Raw genomic sequence first — 23543 nt, forward strand, 5'->3', positions numbered from 1 at the left:
GATTACAATGACATAATCTTGTCTGGCCAGATGTCCTGTCCAGTCTTGATTGGCTGCCGATTCTGTGTGTGTGTGTGTTTGTTTGTTTGTTTGTTTGTTTTAGTAACTGAGGTTCCATTTCTGAGAAATAGAAACTCAAACCCATACTGGCTAGGTGAAAAAAAAAATGCAGCCTGCCAAGGAGTTGTCCCTGTCCTTGGACAAGACCCTCTTGGGGTCTTAACTTATGCAGGGGTCTCAAATGGGGTCCCCTCTGGGGCCTCACGATGGGATGAGTAATTATCCTCTTAATGAAATAGTGCACATACCTCTCAAAAGCCCCTCTGGATGCACAGTTGCTTACAAAACTTCTGCAGTGCAACACTGCTGAGCTTGCCAAGTCTTCTGAGTTCTACCTCAAGAAGAGTAACTCTTTCTTCTCTCTCTTTTGTGGATATCAACCCAAAGCCTCAGCAAGCTTCCCCGGACAGTCTGGGCTTTCTCCCTTGCTGTCTGAAGCACCTGCCGCCATTGTCTTGCACAATGCAGCAGCTTGACAACCTCCCTGCTGAACACCCCTGCATCCCTGGACCCTAAAGCAGAAGGCCTGGCTTTCTCTCCACCTCTTCCCCATCTTCCTCCTCCTGGGAGCTGTTGAAATTTACAGCTTGCTTGCTTTGCTGTTTTTCCTTCAAAAATCTAATAAAATGGTCCTTAAGTTTCCTCTTGTGGCTACTTTTAAATTATTTCACTAGCCGCACTAAAGCTCAAGAAGGGAGCCTCAATTTCCATAGTAACAATATGCTTACATGAGATAAATCTCCCGTGTCGTGATCTTCACCACAGTCTCTTTAATTGGTATGGGGGGGGGGGCGGCGGCAGGTGACAGATGAGCTAGCATAGCTTGCTGGGGACTGCTGTAGCATTGGGTTTGACCCTAACAATTCTGATAACAGTCTCACTTTGGATTGGTCTGCTTTGTTGGAAACTCATATAGGAATTCAGTCCCAAATTGAGAGCTTCCTATAATTTCTCTTCAATTAGGGCACTGGAGTCTTGAGTTGGTGCTCCCGGGACTTGCAGGTGTCCTGTAGGTGAGGGTGAGACTGTTGAAAACTCCAGATCATTTTTTTCTAAGTTGTCCTGCCCTCAGTTGGTAGAGATATGGGTGGCATTTCGGACACTTGATTTCCTAATTTTTGTTTCATAAGCTTAGAATGATCTGGGTCTGCCTACATCTATGTGTATACACAAGACTTTCTCTGGCTTCCCAGTGGTGTAAGAGGTTTGGCCCTTCACCTTGAGGTTTCACAACCAATCTGTACAGTTTCCAGAGACTTACTCTGCTACCTGCCGTTAGTTAAGCCTGGCACTGGAGTAGGGGGTTGGACCTCTAATGCACCCTTCAGCCAGCTACATGCCAGAGGAAAGTGCCTTCTACTGGCGTTTGCTCTCCTAATTCTCTACTGTTTGTCCTTGTAGATGGCTCCTCTATATACAACCACGACCACCACCATCACAGCACCTCCCTCCGTAAGCCTGCAGAATGGACGAGAGAGGCTGAAGACCGTGCCTCTCTACCTGGAAGAAGACATCCGCCCTGAAATGAAGGAAGATATACATGACCCCAGCTACCAGGATGAGGAGGGGCCCCCGCCCAAGCTGGAGTACGTCTGGAGGAACATCATCCTTATGGCCCTGCTGCACGTGGGAGCCCTGTATGGGATCACGCTGGTTCCCTCCTGCAAGGCCTACACCTTGCTTTGGGGTAAGCACCTTTCTTTGCTCTAGGCCAGTGTCTCCAGTTTCTTCCCTCTCTCTCTGAGGAAGGGGGTCTTGCAAAGAGCAGTGACCCCTCTGTGTCCAGGTTTCCCCAAACCTTTTCTCTGTGGTTCTTGATAAACTGACTGAACACAGCCCTGTTAGATTGGGAAGCGAGAGTATCTGTTCTCTCTCTCTTTCTCTCTTTCACTGTCTCTGTGTGTGTGTGTGTGTGTCTGTCTATCTGTCTGTCTGTCTCTCTCTCTCTCTCACTGTCTCTGTGTGTGTCTGTCTGTCTCTCTCTCTCTGTTTCTGTCTCTGTCTGTCTCTATCTTTCTCTCTCTCACTCACTGTCTCTCTCTCTGTGTTTGTGTCTGTCTGTCTGTCTCTCTCTCTCTCTCTCTCTCTCACTCTGTGTGTGTGTGTGTCTGTCTGTCTCTATCTTTGTGTGTCTGTCTGTCTCTCTCTCTCTCTCTTTCTCTCTCTCTCTCTCTCTCATTGTCTCTCTGTGTGTGTGTCTGTCTGTCTCTCTCTGTTTCTGTCTTTGTCTCTCTCTCTCTCTTTCTCTCTCTCTCTCACTGTCTCTCTCTCTGTGTCTGTCTGTCTGTCTCTCTCTCTCTAATGAGAGAGGTTCTCATGTGGCCTTGGCTGTCCTGGAATGATCTCAGTAGCAGAGAGATTGGCCTTAAGCCTCTGACTTTATGGGTTCACGTCCCAGGTGCAGGCATTATAGTGTCCATCAACACAACTGGTTTATTTGATTTGCTTGCTTTTTTAGAATGTCACTCTGTCGCCTAGACTGTTCTGGAACTTTCTCTGCAGTCCAAACTAGCCTTGAATCCATGGTGATCCTCCTGACTCAGCCTACTTAGAATATTTTGTTGTTTGTTAAACCCAAGACCTTGGGTACACTAAACAGGTACTCTACCTCTGTGTCATATTCTTAACCATTGGGGGTACTTTAATATGAGTGCCAGAGGCCAAGCTCTGAAACCATGTGCAGAGCTCATGGAAGTGAGCAGTGAGGCAACCAGCCCCAAACAAAGTTTCTGAATCACTAATAGGGCTGCCTGTCCCAGCCCTTCCTTCCTGCCACAGGAGAACTGGCCCTGCCTAGGGGACATACCAATTCCATGGGCTACATGTTGAGCCCAGCCAGGGGACATGGTAAGGATGTACTACAAAGAAGGAGAAGCCATTGAAATGAGGGTCGCTTACTCATATAGTCATTCAGACCTTAACTCTGGGCCAGGCCAGGCCATGCTGACTTCCCTGGAGGAGGGTGAAGCAGACACCCATCACACCCAAGTGTATAGGAGTGTGGCTCTGCTGGTCCAGGTAGCTCGTCAGGATGCAGTATATGCCAGTCAACATGATGCTCTTCAGACATTTACATTACAGAAGTGTCACGGGTTCTGATCTCTATCCAGCCTACAGCTGCCCCATTCTCCTAAAGCCATATCGTGCCATGGTATTAACACCTTCTAACACCAGTTGTCTTTGCCCTTCACCCATCTTTCCTTGGCAGAGACAGCCATGTCAGAGACCAGAGCCTTCAGGAAGACTTTTGGTCTACAGAAGCTCTAACTCTAGGAGCTCTGTGGATGAGGGACCTTTTCTTTCTCTGAGGGCTTCTTTCCTAGATACTCCTGGGATGTTTGGGGGAACAGAGTCAGGTGTGGAGACTCTGACAACTCTCTCATGTGTGCGCTCTCTCGGAATGAACTGGCATAGAAAAGCAGGTGTTATCCAGTCTGTCTCAGGCCGCTTCCATCTTGTAGGTGGTGAGACTAGGGCCCTTAAGCACTGTCTTGGTAAATACATCCAATGCCCCAAGAAAATACAACTTGGGATATCCCCTTCCTTAGGACCTTGGGTTTTCTAGTTACCTAGTGAGGCAATGACACATTTCAGAAACAGAAAGACTGGGTGTGGAGAGAGTCTTTAAAGTAGTTTGAGTCCCTGTAAACTCCCTCTCCAGCCGAGTCCTCCTTACAGGCCTCATCCAGTTCAGCTCTGTGTTTGGCCAAATTGCCTGTGTTTGGCTGGCATCAGTTACTGCTGCAGGAAAAGAGATACCACCCAAAGCCAGGATGATGGTCATTTGCTTCTGTACCCTGCCCTTTGGCATGTGCAATGATTTTGGAAAGGGATTTGGCACACAGAACCTGCATGGTGGAATTATTTTACTCTTCTCCCTGGGCTCTGGTGGGTAGACTAGCTCACAGAATGATGGTCGTGAAATGCAGGTTGCAAAACTCTGCCTTCGGGAGCAAGAAGGATCAAGGCCTCAGTTGGTGGCTCCTCCTTCCTTTAGGTTTTAGGGGCTTTTCTTGTTTTACCCAAAAGGAAAATGCATAATTAGCAACTGACTGTGTATGCATCATTTTCCTGACTTGGGGATTTTGAAAAGCTTTTCTCTCATTTTAGAACCACTCAAAGCTGGGCACGGTGGTGCACGCTTGTAATCCCAGTACTGAGGGAGGCAGAGGCAGGCTGATCTCTGTGAGTTCAAAACCAGCCTGGTCTACAAAGGGAGTGCAGAACAGCCAAGGCTACACAGAGAAACCCTGTCTCGAAAAACCAAAAAAAAAGAAAAGAATATGACTCAATGTATGAGGGCTGTCACCCCAGTCCCCTGTGAAGGTGCGATTGTTCGTGCTCTGGAGCCAGCATACCTGCATGACCTGCAGCGTGAAGCAAATTCAGACACTTTCCTGGTACTCTTGCTCTGCCCCAAGCCTTCCCTTTCCTCCTGTGATCTCAGGACTTGCCCTCACTGGTTTTCCCTGCTACGGGTTACAGCTACATCCTCTGTATGGGAAGATCTCAAGCACCACACAGCCAGGGGCTGCAAATCACCAGAGGCCTCATCCCGCTTCAGAGGGGTATGGCCAACACTTTCCTGAGGACAGACACTGTCTCTGTGGTTGTCCTGAGGGTCCTACAGAAGGAACTGGATGCAACACAGGAGGCGGAAGAGAGGAGGAAAGGGGCCACGCAGAGAACTATTAACTCTTGATGCAAAAGGACACATGGCAGTTTGTACAATGTTTGGTGTCTCCAATCTCAGCTAAGGTCTGTAGCGCCCCCCCCCCCCCCCCCCCCCAAGGTTCTATGGTTTCCAGATGTCCCTGAAGGTACTGCTTTTAATAAGGCCGCAGCCAAAGGGCGTAGTGCTACCAATCGGAGGAACAGATGGGTGTACCCAGCACCCACTCCCCATTAGAGAGACTGATCTCGTAGGTTCTAAGTCACGGTGCTATGTTACTAGGAAGTGTACCACATGACAGGAGCTGGGACAGTGCTGTGACCCTGGACGAACACTTAGCTCTTAGCTTCATCAACATACTCACCCAAAGAGATGACTCCGACAACAAGGAGTGAGTGACCAAGTACAGAACCCTTCCAGCTCTGCCTCACCATCCGTGTCACCTCACATATGGTATGACATGTGCACTGACTATGACCACTCTGGCAATCAATAAAGCTCTGTGTAAATGTGTGCAGGCTGACTTGCCCTGAGACCCCTGCTCCAGGGCCGAAATGCTGCAGTAACGAGAGGCAAACAGCCATGGCCCTGCGCCCCTTGAATCACCCCTCCATCTAAAGGGTCCTTCAGCTGAGTTCTGACTGCCATTTTTCAAACATTTAGGCCTGGAAGACTGATTGATGACCTTGAACCCTTTGGGAAAATGACCTGAAGGTCAACAGGCCTAGAACCGGGAAAAGTGTTCCTATGGTCTGACAACAAAAGCTGGCCAGTGCCGACCTGTTTTCTTTCCAGCATCCTGCCTTGCTACCTGCTTTGTGCCTCGGTCTCCCATTTTTTGTTTTGTTTTATTTTATTTTATTTTATTTTGAGACAGGGCTTCTCTGTGTAGCCTTCGCTGTCCTGGACTCACTTTGTACACCAGGCTGGCTTTGAACTCACAGAGATCCGCCTGCTTCTGCCTTCCAAGTGCTGGGATTAAAGGCCTGCGCCACCATGCCCGGTACCCCTCAGTCTTCTTAACTCACCTCCATTCCTGGGAGGAGTGGCTTGAGGTCATGGGGATTTTTCGAGGTGAATGCCACACACTCCTCCAAACCCAAAGAAGCGTATACTCTTGTATCTGGAGGGTTCTTCTGATCTCTCTCCTGCCTGGACACTTATCAGTTAGCTGATTCCTCTGTTGTCTTGGCAGCATTTCTGTACTACATGATCAGCATTAAGGGCATCACTGCTGGAGTCCATCGCTTGTGGTGCCACAGAACGTACAAAGCACGGCTGCCACTGCGGGTCTTCCTCATTATTGCTAACACTATGGCTTTCCAGGTAAGAAGCCGTCACTGTTCGTTGTGAGTAGAGGACATCAGCACCCAGAGAGGAAGTCTTGGGTGGTCTCTTCTCAAGCACATACTCAGTACAGAGCTCCCTACGATGGAGGACATCCCGGGGTCACTGGGAAGGGAAACAGGACGTTAGTAGAGCAGATTTCCAGGCATATCTTTTTTGAAACCTAAGTTCCCTGGGTTATCACATAGTATGGCTGCTGTAGTCCTTTGGTTTAAAGACCCACAGACTATCATCAAGACACTGACTATGGTTTCCTAAATACTCAGCCAACAATAAATCATGCTTTGCTGCGACTGTCTTTGGACTCTACTGTAATAGGGTGTGAGATGTGTCACAGACGCACGAACTCTCTCGTTCCAGGTAATAAGAGCGGATATGTCTATAGCTGCCTGTGCTGGACACTGGGCCAGCATTTGACCCAGATTAATTCCTTAAGTCCTCACAGCCACCCCAGGACATAGGCCCTAGAACAGATGAGGAAACTGAGTCACGGAGACACTAAATAAGCTGAACTTCTGTCTTATCAAGGAGTAGCATGGTGGACAGGCAGCCCAAGCACTGATGACGTTTCTTGCAGCAAGTTTGTAATGGATAGACTGGAGAAAATTAGGCAATGGGGTGGAGACACACACCTAGCCAAAGGCTGTTGCTTACAGTACGGGATTTGCCTTGGAAGACTAGGGGGAAAAAAACCAGAAAACTAATTACTTTGCCTTGACGATATTTGAGGTTCTCATCACGTGTGTGATCATCTGGCCCTGACAATGTATGTGGTAAAGGCTCCAGCTTCTATCTTTGGAGGACAAGAGGAAGAGACACCTTACCACATTCTTGAAGGAATGGATAAAGTTCAGAAAAACCCAGAGGTCATTCAGAAATGTGCTCAGGCTCATAAGTTATATGTTGGTCCTCTTGGGTTGGGTGACAGGCCATTTGTAAAGGCAGTGACATGGAGTGTTTGCACCTTTCCTACAGAGCAGAATCTTGGAACTGAAGGCCATCTGTCTCTTAATCTCTCTGCCCTGGACATCTTGAGACAAACCTCGCCTCATATTACTTGCTTAAAGAGTCATCACGTTCTCTGATAATGAAACTCTTTGACCATTAAGACTCACCTCCCATCTCCCCGCCATACAACCTTGGAGAGCAACAGTGCTATTCTTGTGCTCTGGACTTTTGAGTTGCTTTTCCACATAGGATGCAGCGGAGGGTGTTGGCCAATGCCTCCTTTGTAGGCAGAGTCACCTGTGAGTGGGAGAGAGTCCCAGGACCATACAGACATTTAGGTTCTTGAAATCTCCCAGGAGGACATTTTTTCTCAATACTGGGCTCCTTGTTGAATGATTTTTGTTTTGTTTTGTTTTTGTTTTTCAAGACATGGTTTCTCTGTGTAACATCCTTGGCTGTCCTGGACTGGCTTTGTAGACCAGGCTGGCCTCGAACTCAGAGATCCATCTGCCTCTGCCTCCCAAGTGCTGAGATTAAAGGCACGCGCCACCACCGCCCGGCATTGAATGATTATTAATATTTATTATTGATTTATAATTTTAGTATAAATCAGTGGTTACTCTTTGATCAGCTATATATCCAAATAGCCACACAGAGAGACTAGGATCTATTTAATTAGCCTGTAGCACAATGCTGTGTAATAATTGTTCTATCCTAAACCTCCAAGGTAGTATAGCTTCCTCCCATTCAGATTTCCCACATTATACTTGATTTTTTCTCATTTCCTAGGTCTGGCTCATTCCTACTGGTACTTGTCAGTCCTCTCCTCATGCATCCTCCCATGCTTCCTTTTCTTTCTCCTTTCTTCATTAGACCAGGATGTCCCACTCTATTCTCTGTTATTGCTCAGCATTGGCTAGTTGGTTTTTATTGACAATACAAAGAACAAACGGTTACATGTTTACAAACTTGAGACAGGAGATACTTAGAATAAATATCACAGTGCAATGCCTGAATTAAAACCATATAGTGGGGTAGAAAAATCAGCATTTGAATGAACAAGAGTAAACTGTATACACTCCACAAGAACATTATGCCAACATTTCTCCCTTTAGGTCCAACAAAAGGCTCCTTTTCTTTCAATAATAAACTAATATACAATAACAATTATGGGGGCTGGAGAGATGACTCAGAGGTTAAGAGCACTGTCCACTCTTCCAGAGGTTCTGAGTTCAATTCCCAGCACCCACATGGTGGCTCACAACCATCAATAATGTGATCTGATGCCCTCTTCTGGCCTGCAGGTGTACATGTAAACCACTATGTGCGTAATAATAAGTAAATAAATCTTTAAAAAATAACAGTTATGAAAACTATTAGGTAAGATTTACATTTGCAATGTCCAGTTTATTCTCCTTCCCGTCCTTCCAGAATGATGTGTACGAATGGGCCCGAGATCACCGTGCCCACCACAAGTTCTCAGAGACACACGCCGACCCTCACAACTCCCGGCGTGGCTTCTTCTTCTCTCACGTGGGCTGGCTGCTTGTGCGCAAACACCCGGCTGTCAAAGAGAAGGGCGGACAACTGGACATGTCTGACCTGAAAGCTGAGAAGCTGGTGATGTTCCAGCGGAGGTGAGTGGGATGGGGGTGGAGCTTGGGAGATAAGGTTTCAAGACCTCCTCATTCTTCTCAGCACCTAGAATAGCTGAATGAATTCCTAGGTTTATATGTCCAAAACCATCCTTTCAGCCAAGTGTTTGATCCCAGCACTGGATTTCAATTTCAATCCCAGTTGATTTCAATCCCAGCACTGGAGAGAGAGAGGCAGACAGATCTCTGTGAGTTCCAGGCTAGCCAGAGCTACATAGTGAGACTATCTCAAAAACAAAGCTACTCTGGAGACTGAAAAGATGGCTCAGCAGTGAAAAGCACTTCCTAGTCTTCCAGAGAACCCTAGTTCAGATCCCAGCACCCATATAAGGTGCTTTACTTCTATAAATCCAGCTCCAAAGGATCTGACCTGCTTTTCTAGCCTTCGGGGGCACAGCGGCACAGGTGGCATTTACTCACAGACACACACACACACACACACACACACACACATGTAAATGAGTAAAAAAAAAAAAAATTTGAAAAGCCCATCAGCACAAACTGTCTGAGGATGGAGTTGGTCCTGATTTGCTGAGTAACTGGCCTCATCCCTCTATGAGTAAGAACAGCGGAGACCTTGTTCTATGGGCAACTGGCGGGGTTATTTTAGGACAATCTCAGCTCAACGCAGACTTATCTCAGAAAGGATAACACTTCATACTGAGACCATTTTCTACCTCATTCTTTCCTGAGGGGACTTCCACTCCACCCCTGCACTCACAGCGTTAGGGGAACAATAGCAGCCCCTCCCACTGAAAATAACTTCTCCCCCCCATGGACTCAGTGTGTGGTCTCTCGCGTAGGTACTACAAGCCTGGTGTCCTGCTGTTGTGCTTCATACTGCCCACATTGGTGCCCTGGTATTGCTGGGGAGAAACTTTTCAAAGCAGTTTGTATGTTGCCACTTTACTGAGATATGCCACAGTGCTGAACGGCACCTGGTTGGTGAACAGTGCCGCCCATCTCTATGGCTTTCGCCCTTATGACAAGAACATCCACCCCCGGGAGAGCGCCCTGGTTTCCTTTGGAGCTCTGGGTAAGTCAGCAGTCTATGGCGTTCTCACATTCAGTGGTCTCCTTACGCGGTGAGCTTTGAGGAAGACCTGAATCGCCTGTTTTAAGGCACATTCTGCCTCACATCTTCCATTGTAAAACTAGGGCCTGTGTACTGAAGAAAACACGAGAGTCAGGCAACATACTTTATGTAAAAAAGGAAAGGATTAAAAATACTGCCTTTGATCGGAAGTTAAAAAAAAAAAAAAACTCCAAATGAGCCCTTTTCCAGTCATCTCTGATGCATTTCTTTGAGCTCGGCTATTCTTGCTTGGATCAGGAGATTCATAAATAGAACAGTAGGATCAATGGAGAATACAATAAGCCGAGCATGTCATGACTAGCCAGGCCATATAAAGAAAAAGAAAACAACCAATCATGACTCTGTTCAGCGGACTTAAAAGTACGTCATTCTTAGAGTATTGGCTCACTACCCTCATGTGGTTTCATGAGCTCCCCCCATCAGCCAAGTTTCGGGGACCCCCTCCTCCCACTGTGCATGTCCTTCCATCCACCAGTGTTTAAGTAAATCAGCTCTGCCCTATAATCGTCACAGGAACGGATCACATGGACTCAGTTGTATTCTGCAAGTGACATTATACTGCACTTTCCCAGCTCTAGCCACAGGACTTGCTGGTGTAAGCAGAGGCCAGGACCTTGCTTTGTCCCTGTTGTCATTTCTTCTCTGCACCTCCTCATTCCTCTCTCCCTTCATCTACTGCTCCTCTCTTTCCTGCTATTCTTTTTTTTCTTTTTTTTTTTTTAACATATACATTTATATTATTACACATGCATACAATAAGCTACCTACAGCAAGAAGAACCAGCAAACAATCAGGAATTATATATATATATGTTACATCCATAGTGTTTTGGTTATTTGTATTTGGCAACTTTGAAGAGAACATCTTTCCTATCTTGGTGAGTCTAAAATTCTGAGTGTAAGTCAATATCTATCATATTTCATCTCTATCAACTTAAAACATCTATCTAGACCTTAAAAACATCTTAACCCCTAAAGAACTAAGCTTAATCGTAAAACTAAACTATCTGGTCTTCAACCCCATCAAAGACTTGAGAAGGAATAAAATTAATTATCTGAGTAGACAGATATGTGCAGCTTCCACAATGAGAAAATGACAGGGACAGTTTGATGCCTGAACAGTCACCCAGATTTCTCTATAACGTTGGAGCATCATCTTCAGCCTTCTGGTCCAATATATCTGACAGACGTATTTGGGAGGCAGGAATTATTGAGGACTCGCTTAGCCTGTCTTGGCTGAGTTTGGCCATTGACTCTGCCTGCATCCAAGCTTGCCCATTTTTAGGCAGAATTCTCTCTGTGGCAGAAACAAGAACATTTTACCCAGTGGCTGGTTTGCCACATTTGAAGCCAGGTTCATTGTTGCTCATCATCTTCTTTGAGGTAGGCTGGGTGTTGCCAGGAGTTAACCTGTATTGTTGTCAAAGAATCTTTAAAGGTATAAAAAACACCTCTAAATGTCATATTCTGTAGTCTCTTGAGTTTTTTTTGAAGACCTTATCTAACTATTTTACCTTATCTTTCTATAGAATCCTATTTATCTGTTAAACCTAGGATATATATTCTTGTGATAGAAATAGACTAGTAATCGACATGACCATGATTTGACGAACTAACAATTCACTTGTATTACTTAATTATCCCAAGCAGTGTACAATAACACGTTAAAAGCATTAGGAGTGAGCCTTGTATCATAGTTGAGTTAAATGGGCTCAATACTTCATATTAGAGTAGAAATATATATACTGTGTGTGAAGAATAATCTTAAATTTGAATTCTATACCAATGTATCAAAATTAAACTTATTTTGCATCAATATACAAAGCTCTAGACCAATTAACTAAAAATAACCTGTGAGTATGTGTCCTGCTATTCGAATCTTCAATTTCTTCCTCCTTTTCCTCTCTTTTTACTTTCTCTCTCTCCTCCTCCTCCTCCCTCTCTTCCCTTTTGCCATTACCCCACTCCTCTGGAAGTACTGGGGGCTAAATTTACAGCTGTGTGCAAATGCTCTGCCACTGGACTGAATCTCCAAGGCCTCTATATAGTTTTCTACATTGTGAAACAGGAGCTCACTAAGTAGTCTAGGCACTCACTCTGTAGCTTAGGCTGACCCTGAATGTCTCCAATAAGCTTTTTGTCTAGTTCTTTCATTTTTACCTTGGAAATCTAGTCTTTCTAATTTGTCCTGGTCGGATTTGAATTTTCTATCCTCCTGATTCAGCGTCAATGTAGCTGGGATTACAGACCAGTGCCACTTAAAAAAAATGTATAAATCCAGACCCCCAGAGTCAAGGAGTTTACCTGTTTTGCAATATCTCATGATAGATCTTTCAGTAATTTAGTTCCATTCCATAAAATTTAGCACGTCATATGTTGATGTTATCAAATCTTCGTTCCTGCGTGTCTGTGTACACAGAAATTGTAAAAGGGAGTTAGATTTTCATACTTTTGTTTTGTTTTGTTTGAGACAGAATTTCTCTGTGTAGCCCTCCCTGGCTGTCCTGGAACTCACTCTGTAAATCAGTCTGGCCTCAAACTCACCCGCAGCTGCCTCCCAAGTGCTGGGATTAAAGGCATGCTACCACTGTTGTAATATTGACAAAAAGATGCCGCGCAGTAGATCTGGTACAAAAAGGTTTATTTGGGGGAAGGGAAGGGGAGAGGAATTAGAGCCTGTGTGAGCCATGAAGGAATGTTATGATATATAAACATAGAAAGACAGAGAAATAGACAGTGGAAGAACATAGGAGGCAAGAGAGATGGAGGGGAGAGAGAGACAGAGAGAGAAATAGACAGTGGGAGAGCATAAGAGAGAGAGAGAGAGAGAGAGAGAGAGAGAGAGAGAGAGAGAGAGAGAGAGAGAGCTATAAGAGAGCAAGAGAAAGTATGGGATGGCAGGCAGGTCTTTTATCCCTAGTCCCTGGTGACAGCTGCAGGTGATGACATCAGAGGTTGCTAGGCAACCTAGAAACAGGCTGGTGGGAGAGCATAACACACCTACAACCACCTAGCAATTTTTATACTTCTTGAAGTCACAGCTCATATGTTTCTTGCAATATATTTGTGTAAATATTCAGCCAAATACCCATTGTCATAGAAATAATACATTTTCATCCAAATAAATCAGAAACATTAGAAAAATGTTTTAATTATCACATTATATGAGGAACCTCTTATTATAGTGGTCTTGTGTGTGTATTAGTCAGAGTTCTCTAGAATAATAGACCTTAGAGAATGAAATATATATATGTATATATATATATATATATATATATATCTAATAAATATATAATATCTATATATATATATATTAGAATGACTTAAAAGCTGTGGTCCAGCTAGCCCAGCAATGGCTGCATATGAACGGAAGGGCTGAGAACCCAGTAGTTGCTCAGTTCAGAGGCTGGTTGTCTCAGCTGCTCTTACTTATAGCCAGAATCCTGAAGAAGTAGGCCAGTGAAGAGGTGGACTCACAAATGAGGTGAGAGCAAGCAGACCAAGCGTGAGAAGCTTGCTTCCTCCGTGGCCTCACCCAGGCTTCCAGCAGAAGGTGCAGCTCTTCCCACCTCATAGATTTCAACTAGAAGTGGATCTTCCTGCTCCGAATGATTTACTTAAGCAAAAACTCCCTCACTGCTGTGTCCAGTCATTTTGGAGTTTTAGTTAATTCCAGATAGAGTCAACTTGACAGCTACGAACAGCCATCACAAGCTGGTCATAGTGACACACGCCGGCATTTGGGAGGCAGAGGCAGGTGATCTCTGTGAGTTCAAGGCCAGCCTGGTCTACAGAGTAAGTTCCAGGACAGCCAAGGCTACACAGAGAAACTTTGTCTCAAACTGCGCCCCTTACCCCCACCCCCAAAAAGAATAGCCATCACAGTGTGTGTGGCTCTGTGGCTATGTAGCTGTGTGGTTGATGTGGGGAGGATGGTACATGCCACAGTGCCTGTGTGGTGATGAAAGGACAATTTTGTAGAGTCAGTTCTGTCCTCCCACCTTTATGTGGGTTCTCTGTATCAAACCTGAGTTGTTAGGCTGGCTCCAACAGTTTGTGTATCTTACAACATACCATATGTAATAATACATATGTAAATATTATGCTATGCAAATAATTTAGTAGTTAAATTATTTAAATTCAATATGTAAATAAAATGACATGTAAATAATATAATATGTAAGTATTGTGTGAAACATTCAGTTTGGCTTACTATAAAAGTAACTGTCATTCAAAAAAATCAGAAATTTCAGAAAAAAATTAATTATCAGATGATACAAGAAATGTTTATTAAAGGGGTTCTATTTTATCAGCACCTCCCTGCACCGGAGCCAAAGCTCTGAGCAGCAGCAGCAACAGCAGCCAGCCACTGTGAGCCCCAGTGACTGAAAGTCCCACCTGGGCTAGGCTCTGGCTCCTTTGGCTTGGCCGCTGTTGCCTTTTCTATTGTAGCTGCCTAGACTTATAGGGCACACCAGTACCCCAGGGAAAGGTGTGTTGCCTACTCAGCTTTGTAAGAAGCATAAACCTACTGATGGGCTTTCCTATCCTGATTACTTACACACAGTCAAGGAGCCTACGGTAGCTCAGAGCATTCTGACATTCTGGCATTTTCCAGTGTAAAATGTTTTCCCAGAATAATCAGCTTCTTATCCTGCTAGCTTTAGAGACAAACTTTTCTTCCAACATGCTTTCAAGTATTAAGGCCAACAGGGTCTCTCAGCTCATTGCTTCAGAGCAGAAGGCAGTGAGTTATGCATTCACTAAACAACAGCAAAGTATTCTCTTATCCACTGGATCAGGGATGTGCAAAGAGAAGGAAGCAGCAATCGCTGAGCCCCTAACACTCTCCCTGCTTCTGTTCCAGGCGAGGGCTTCCACAACTACCATCACACCTTCCCCTATGACTACTCCGCCAGTGAGTACCGCTGGCACGTCAACCTCACCACGTTCTTCATCGACTGCATGGCTGCCCTTGGCCTGGCTTATGACCGGAAGAGAGTGTCCAAGGCCGCCGTGTTAGCCAGGATTAAAAGAACTGGAGATGGGAGCCACAAGAGTGGCTGAGTGAGCTAAGTGCGGTGGTGCACATGCCTGTAATCCCAGCACTCGGGAGGCAGAGGCAGGTGGATCTCTGTGAGTTCAAGGCCAGCCTGGTCTACAAAGCGAGTCCAGGCCAACCAAGGCTACACAGAGAAACCCTGTCTTGAAAAACAACAACCACCACCACCACAAAGCAAAACAGAAAGAAGAAAGAAAAAGAAAAAAAGAGTGCTGAGTTTGAGTGTCATCTGGGTTTCTATTCCAAAAGCCAGCTGAACAGAGGTTTAATAATATTGCTTAAATACTGAAAAATGCCACCAATGTTTCAAAGAGTCCCATTTCAAGACAGTATTGTTGTAAAATATTCAAATATTAAAAGGCAAAAACTCTCAGGTGGAGAGATGGCTCAGAGGTTAAGAGCACTTGTCTGCTCTTCCAGAGGTCCTGAGTTCAATTCTCAGCAACCACAAGGTGGCTCACAACCATCCATAATGTGATCTGATACCCTCTTTCGGCCTGTGAGTGTATATGCAGGCAGAACATTGTATACATAATAATAAATAAATAAATCTTTTTTTAAAAGGCAAAAACTCTCTTTTATGATGCTAAGCAGAATTTTTCTGTTCTTGGTCTTTTGTTTCAGGGGTCTTTTTATTGCTTGGTCCTTCTCACCTCCCTTACTACTTCCTTCCAGGTGAGCTGCAGACGCGCAACAGGTCAGGAAAGACCTTTGAATGTGTAAGACTGAGACTTCTAGAAAGATTTTTAGTCTATCTCTCTACTAAAAGACAGAGTCTATTGTCGATGCAAATGTATAGGAATAGAAATTTATTGAGCCATCGCGATGGGGCACAGGCCTTTTATAGGTTTTAGACAAAGAAATGAGTTTTACAATATGTGATTGGTTGGCATTTGGGCAGAAAAGCTGCAAGCAGGGAGTTACAAGTCTTGGCATTTGGTGGTTGGATAATGGGTGGAGGGGCAAGCTGACCTATGGGAAAGATTGGTTGAAGCAGTCACAGGGGGCATTTAGGAACTTTTTTAGTTGGGGAGGGGTAGTGGAAATTTTAAACACAGCTGGTTGTCCTTGAGTCCCGCTGGACTCTGAGCACAGACTGAGACCTTGAGTCAAGTTGAATTCTTCAAGGTTTTTCCTGTCCCTGCCACACACACACAGTGATCTGATATCTGTCTGTCCTTGGTTCAAGCTGGACCCCCTAGAAATGTACATGCTTTGGCCTTAATGGGGGTCTTTAAGGGGGCTGGTTCCTTCAAAAGCTCAACAAATGCTTTAAAGGACCCCACTGGGCCCCTACTCTTTCCTTGATTTCTCTTGAGCCTCAAGGAAGGCATCTCAAACAGAAACTCCAAGCAGGTGTTCCTGGGTGTTGTCAGGCCACAGAAAAGAAGAAGAACACACACACACACCATCACCACCACCACCATCACCACCGCCGCCGCCGCCGCCGCCGCCACCACCACCAAAAAGACAGTAAAAACCCTAACTTCTCCTTGGCACAGCTCTGGCATTGCACTGAACTATCAGGGGAGAGAGTTAGCATGCCAGGTGTGATCCCTCAGCAGGGATGGTGTTACAAATGAATTACACAAACAATCTTTCCATCTTCAGACCCAGATGCTTCCCAGGGGGCATGGAGCCCCTCCCTCAGCATCTTCCTTTCTGTCTGGTGTCCCAGAGTCTGGCAATGAAATCCTTCCCATTTCAAGACAGAGATGGAGAGGTTGAGGGATATGGTTGGTGGGAAGATTCTGAGAGTGTTCTGTGGAAAAGCTGTTTGGATTGAAGATATGTCCTTCTGAAATAGTTTCAAAGCTGGGTCCCTTTACTACTCCAATTTGCTCCTTGGATTGATAAAAAGCCAGGCATCCCTGTGCAGCGTTTTGCTCCTTGCCTCATTCCTTCCTGTTAAACATTATGTTCATGATTACCCCAGGCCAGTGAACAGTTGTTACATATAACTGGATAATGAAACAGCTGGAAGATGCTATGTAGGCTGCCAGGGGAGGGTTTTCACCAACAATCTTCCCACTGGACAGTGGCGGTGCATGCCTTTCATCCCAGCACTCAGGAGGCAGAGGCAGGCGGATCGCTGTGAGTTTGAGGCCAGCCTGGTCTACAAAGCGAGTCCAGGGCAGCCAAGGCTACACAGAGAAACCCTGTCTCAAAAAAAAAAAAAAAAAAAAACACACACAAAAGCAAAACAATTTAAAGTTCCATGAGCTGGTTTATGCTCCTTATCTTGGAAAATCTTGTTTTGTAAATGAACCAGTAAGGTGATTAATGAGGCACACTATTTTGGTTTAGGGATCAGAAAGGACTGTGAAGCCACAAGGTTACAAACTTTCTGGCCTTAAGTAAACACATTTGTTGTCTCAACATGGTTATTTAAGATGCCTTCTGGAAAACACAGTATCCCTAGTTGAGTTTGAAGATTCCTGACTCACAGTCAGTGAGCACGGCAAGGTGGATGCCAGCATCAAAGGCTTCATTCTCTTCTGTGTTCCCATAGTGTGTCCCGCACTGCTCCACCATGCCTTCCCTACCCTGACAGACCTCGGAAACTGTGAAGCCCAAGTTAACCCTTCATTTGGGCCCTTTCTGTCTTTCTTTTTTCTTTTGTTTTTTTGAGACAGGATTTCTCTATGAAGGCCTGGCTATCCCTGACTCGCTTTGTAAACCAGGCTGGCCTTCATCTTACAGAGATCTGCCTGCCTCTGCCTCCCAAGTGCTGGGACTTTCTTTTTTTAAATATTTATTTATTCACTATTATGTATACAGTGCTCTGTCTGCACGTACATCTGCAGGCCAGAAGAAGGCATCAGATCACATTATAGATGGTTGTGAGCCACCATGTGGTTGCTGGAGGACCTTTGGAAGAGCAGTCAGTGTGCTTAACCTCTGAGCCATCTCACCAGGGCCCTTGGGCTGTTTCTAACAGTTATTTGTCCACATTGGTGGGCAAGTAGTTATTACAGAATTTTTTTGGTAGGTTATCTCGGCCAACGGAATGAACTAATTGAAGCCAAATTAAAAGCATAAAATCGCCGGGCATGGTGGCGCATGTCTTTAATCCCAGCACTCGGGAGGCAGAGGCAGGCAGATTGCTGTGAGTTCAAGGCCAGCCTGGTCTACAAAGTGAGTCCAGAACAGCCAAAGCTACACAGAGAAACTCTGTTTCAAAAAAACAAAACCAAAAGTATAAAATCAGGTCTATTGGAGGTGGCTTTCAGGCAGGTTCACCAACCTCACAGGAGGGAGTCAGAGAACGCCTACAACAAAAAACTGGGATGGCAGGCAACCCTTTTATTGGGGTACATGCCTGTCACACCTGGCAGTGAAGGCAGGTCATGACATAAGCAATTGCTAGGTCCCTGGGGGCAGGCTAACATTTCTCCCTTTTTGTTTAACTAAAAATGAGGAACAGAAGGGGGTGGTGGGGGCCAGGAGTGAGGGCGTTGTGTTCTTCAGACTACATCATGCTGGCTGGGGGTTAACATCATCTTTGAGGCCCCTAAGAAAATTGGGATGTTGGCCACATCCTGGGAGAGCTGGCTGTTTCACTTGACTGTCCAGGCTCTGTGGGACCATCTGTAGCTGGGAGAGCACCAGCCTTGCTCAAGCAGTCTGCGAGGCTGGACAGGAGCACCTGTCCTGTCGGGTAACTGCTTTAGAGCTGTCCTAGATGCAGATTTTGAGGAAAAACCCATACTCTGGCAGAATGCTGGACAAGATACATATATATATTTAGGGTACAGAAGATAAAGTTAAGTAGGTTAGGGAGAAAACCTGTTCTTTGGGTGTGCATTTGAAACTTTTAGGCCCATGGTCTCAGTAGTTGTGGTGGGAGGTAGGGGTGTCCCAGGACCAGGGAGAGAGGAAAACAGGCTGCTGATTGACAGTACTTACCTGGAGTCCATTTGACACGTGAAAGATGGATTCCAGAGGATTCCCTCAAGCTTACAAGAATCTTTTTAAGTTTACAAAAAGAGATACATTTTAGATATGTTAGCATCACCATTGTTTGTAATCTGTACTGACATCCACACTGTAAAGAATGCAGTAGACTCACACCTTTGTGTCGTGTTATAAGCTTGAGAAGCAATTATTTACCACCACGAGACACAGGTGGCTGATTACTCAAAGAAAAGTGAGTTCCTTTAGATAAAGAAGTAGTAAAAACTTACTTCTTTTACTAGTTTAGTCCTCAGACCTGTCAGAGACCTGCGGATGGCCACCCCACTATGCTCCTAGGGGAGCACCCATCTTTGGCTGCAGACCTGGCAAACGGCTGTCCTATCTTTGGCTAAGCAAACCAGGCAGTTAGTTTTGCAGTGTCCTGTCTGTCCACAGTTTGGGCAGGGTCCTGGCAGTGGGTGAGGCGTTGTGGCAGTCTTTCCCAGTGGGGAGCAGGGAGCCCATCACCGCTAGGATTTGGGAGTCTCTGTTTGTCATATACATTTAAACATCTTAAATGCCCTATTCAGCAGGTTTCTGAAGGGCCTGAGGCCCATCTATCTGTCTGAAGTACATTTGAATAAACAAACTTTCTTGTTTCTAATTATGTTACCCATCCTAGACTTAACCTTGAAAACATATAACAGGAAGCTACAAAAGGCTTATTCCTGTTAGGTTTGAGCCTTAAAGCTCACAAATTAGAATTGAAGCTCTTTTAGTATCAAAACAAAACTTTTAATCATAGATACAGTCTTTAGAGACTGGCAACTTTATTATACCATTATTAAGCCACTGTAGTTTTCTGTATGGCTTAGTTTACCAAACAGCTAAAACTTAAAAGAAAAGAGAAGAGTCAGGTGGCCACAAGGAGGCGCAGTTTTGATACCTCACTAAATAAAGCCAGTGGTCAGAAAGCCCAAAGGTAAATTAAATTTGAGCCTAGGGAGCTGGAGGCAGGAGAAAGAAACATCATCTTTACTCAAGCATTCAAGAACAGTCAGAAACAAGCATGCAGTGGCCATGCACTAGCAAAGACGTAAGTAGTTAAGACATTCACTTTAAAATAGCTTTTCTTAATCTGAATAGACCTTTATAACCTTGAAATTTCATCATCACACAAAAATTCATACCAATTTAAAATATGAGACTTGTTTTCTCAGTCTAAAAGGAGATACAATAAAAAACACAGTTCATTAGGACTGCATGTACACCTGCATGCCAGAAGAGGGCACCAGATCTCATCATAAATGGTTGTCAGGCACCATGAGGTTGCTGGAATTGAACTCAGAACCTTTGGAAGAGCAGTGAGTGCTCCTAACCTCTGAGCCATCTCTCCAGCCTCAACAAAGTTTTATAATTGTTGCTTTATACAATGCGGTCATCTTAAGATGGTAAAGTCACATGCCAGGTTGCAAGTCATGTGATAAACATGGCTGCTATTTAAAAACATGTATGTATGTATATTATATATACAAACTATATATATATAATTTGTTTGTTTGTTTTGTTTTTTGAGACAGGGTTTCTCTGTTTAGCCTTGGCTGTCCTGAAGTCGCTTTGTAGACCAGGCTGGACTCGAACTTACAGTGATCTACCTGCGTCTGCCTCACGAGTGCTGGGGATAAAGGCCAGCCTGGTCTACAAAGTGAGTCCAGGATGGCCAAGGCTACACAGAGAAACCCTGTCTCGAAAAAAACCAAAAAAAAAAAGTTTTCAGCATAATTTTAAGATATTACTTTTTTCTTTTGAGAGCAGAGTGCAAGGAAATCAGAAATAAAAAGATTTTTTTAAGAGTAGGGAAGTAGCCAGGCGCTACTAGCACTCGGGAGGCAGAGGCAGGCAGATCACTGTGAATTTGAGGTCAGCCTGATCTACAAAGTGAGTCTAAGACAGCCAGGGCAACACAGAGAAACCCTATCTCGGAAAAAAGAAAAGAAAGAAAGAAAAAGAAAAAGAAAGAAGGAAAGAAAAGAAAAAGTGGAGAAGTAAAGTCCAGGAGAAAGAGCTGTTGGGAGTGTAGAGCAGAGCAAGTTTAAATAAAATGCTTGGCATGTTTGTCCATTGGCGGTGAGGATCTGTAAATCAGGCGTGCCAATTTGTAATAAAAATCTTGAGTCCATGAAGGAACCAGACAGTGCTTAGCTTACTGCCTGCCAGCTGTAGGTAGCCAGGAAGAGGGAAGGGCCTGTGGTCCACCTGGGCATGCAGAGGGCCAGAGTCAAGTGGAAGACAAAACTGACTGAAGAATTGGACTATAGAATTTGTAAGTTTGGGCAAATGAGCCTACATTCCTTAGGAGGCTTAGCTCAGCAGTTTGGTTGGAGCGGCTGTTGCTGCGGGCAAGGAGGGGAGGGGCGAGAGCTCGGTTCCCCAAAAGCATGGACTAAAGGTGCCTCTACAGGGTCTGTCTGTGACTCAGTTTGGATACATTCCACAGCAGACATGCCAGGGGGTGTCTCGGGATCGATTTTAGACCTGACAGGGCCAATCTTCCTAGATTTTGCAGGAGACCCAAAACTATGGAGGTGACGTCCCACCGATAGCCTGGCGTACAGTTTTGGGGGGTAGCCTCAGATCAGACATCTGTACCAGAGGCTCCCCAGAACAAAGACTGTCTTTGTTGTGAAATGGGTTTGATCTTGCGCGACTCTTGGCAGGGGATCCAGGGGGGTCTCGAGACCCTCGGAAGGAGCACCCAGGGCCTCAAGCCTGCAGGGACATTGTTACGGATCTCATCAGGTGAAAAGAAGCACTCACCCACCCTCTATCCCCACACCCCATGGCCGACTTGCGCCGCCCCCCCGCCCCCACCTCCAGGCTTAGCGGTGTGCCTCTACCCCTTTAAGATTGGACACCAGATGATAGGTTATCTGCACTGATGGATTGAGCCAATTCAAACCAAGTTAAAAGTATAAAATCGGGGTTGTTGGAGGTTCACCGACCTCATAGGAGGCGGTTGATGAAGTTGCCATGCAGAGGGAGACAGAAAAGTGGGGCTGTGTGGGGAGGGGCGGGGGTGGTAGAGAGAAAAGGTGCGAGTGAGCGCTGGGGTGTCAGGTGGTCCTTCTATCGGGTCACACACACCTGTTGAAGCTGGTGGCAGCAGCAGCAGCAGCAGCAGCAGCAGCAGCAGCAGCAGCAGCAGCAGCTCATGCCTAGATCCCTGAGGGCAGACCAGCAGAACTGCCTGCACGCTAACACTCTTGTTTGTTGGATCGATTGTTTGAGACAGGATCTCACTACATATCCAAGGCTGGTCTTGAACTCATACAGATCCACTGTTTCTGCCTTCCCAGTGCTTGGGTTTATTAGACTCTCTTAACATTAAACCACAGTGGAATTTTAACAGGCCTCAGTTCACCCTATTATGGTTCCGCTCCTCGAGGCCTTCATTCCGTGCTGGAACATTTCCTTGTGGCTAAACAGTCAGTGCACAGTGAAGTGAGCAGATCTCAAGTGTGTTTTGGTTCTGTCTCTGCTACTAAACACGGTAAATGTCACAGTGAGTATGAGTCCGATGTTGTGACCTATATTAACTTTCTGTGATGCAGACAAAGACTTATTTTGCTCAGTGGATTTGGAGCAAGGGACTCAGATAATAGTCACAAGGTACAAGAAATGGTGAGTGTACCTTGAAGACAAAGAGGACTTACTCCTTAGGCCACTCAACTCTGTCCCACCGCATGCCTGTCCCCAGGCTTCTCTATCTGAGCTATAAAGGAGTAGCTGGGTGGTGCTGACTCATAGTAGGTCTGAGCCTTGTGATGCTTGCCCCCCCCCAAAAAAAAACAAACAAAAAAAACAAAACTAAAGAGGTTCTCATTCTGGGCCATTGCTCGTAGGAAGCAGTAATATTCTGGGTCAGGAAAAGGAAAGTGCCAGCAGAGGGCGCAAGAATAACTCATAGGTGCTTATGCCTTAGAGGCTTTCGGATGACCTAGAAGACGCTCAGCTCCCCACTCCCGCCCTGTTTCTCTCTTGGTGTAGCCATTTAAAATGATTTAGATGTTCACAACACAAATTAGCCATCTTAACGTGGACAATTATGCAGCCAGAATCCCCGCATCTCCACGCCACGCTACTCCTGGTATGCTTGAGTTTTCAAACAATTTGCTGGCCTGGATTCCCTGGTGGGTACAGTCAATGCCCTGTTCCTACCCAGCTCCTAAATATGCCCTACTGAGACCCTAAGAATTTTATCTTGACCAAGTTTCTTCCTCCATCCTGATTAAGACATTGCTACGAGCTACGTATGGTAACTGTAAGTCATTTAATTTTCTTCTGAAGTAAAAAATGATAAAAGTCAAAGTGACCAATTCTGTGGTATTTAGTATATTCACAATGTTGTGGAGCCAACACACCTAGTTTTGAAACGTTCTTTTCATTCCAAAGAGACTCTACCTACCTAAACAGTAGCCCTTTGCTCACTCACCTTCCAAGCCCACTCCCTGCCCTGGCAACAGCCAATTTCTCTTTTTTTCTCTCTCTCTCTAGACTTACTTGCATCACAGAAACAAGATAGAACATATAAGTTTGACATCTGCCTTTCTTCTTTCAGCACGTTTCGTACATCTGTAGACAGTGTAGCACCAATCAGCACCGGATTCCTTTTATTTTTTTCTTATTAGCATCCCATTCTGTGTGAACAGAACAATCTCTTTCTCCACTTCTCCAGTGCTGCCTGACTAGCTGGCCTGGGAACTCCTGGGCATTCATCTGTCTCTCCCTCCCAGAACTGCAGATCTGT

The 23543-nt window shown here is 45.3% G+C and overlaps 1 protein-coding gene across 1 annotated transcript; it reads left to right on the forward strand.

Annotated features, from left to right (window-relative positions):
* The first annotated feature begins 1446 nt into the window (after positions 1–1446).
* LOC127189630 (acyl-CoA desaturase 3) lies at positions 1447–14865 on the forward strand. The gene is made up of 5 exons (XM_051146629.1): positions 1447–1747; positions 5928–6058; positions 8459–8664; positions 9486–9718; positions 14645–14865. The coding sequence occupies exons 1-5, from the start codon at positions 1462–1464 to the stop codon at positions 14842–14844; spliced, it is 1056 nt and encodes a 351-aa protein (XP_051002586.1). The 5' UTR covers positions 1447–1461; the 3' UTR covers positions 14845–14865.
* Positions 14866–23543: the final 8678 nt, after the last annotated feature.

This window comes from Acomys russatus, chromosome 5, assembly GCF_903995435.1.
Source record: "Acomys russatus chromosome 5, mAcoRus1.1, whole genome shotgun sequence".
NCBI lineage: Eukaryota > Metazoa > Chordata > Mammalia > Rodentia > Muridae > Acomys > Acomys russatus.

What these genes read in the sequence shown, in the direction of transcription:
- LOC127189630 (XM_051146629.1), top strand. Translation starts at nt 1,462, where the DNA reads ATGGCTCCTCTATATACAACCACGACCACCACCATCACAGCACCTCCC. An exon ending in GGCCTACACCTTGCTTTGGG is followed by an intron (nt 1,748 to 5,927) that starts GTAAGCACCTTT and finishes TTGTCTTGGCAG; the next exon opens with CATTTCTGTACTACATGATC. An exon ending in CTGGTGATGTTCCAGCGGAG is followed by an intron (nt 8,665 to 9,485) that starts GTGAGTGGGATG and finishes TCTCTCGCGTAG; the next exon opens with GTACTACAAGCCTGGTGTCC.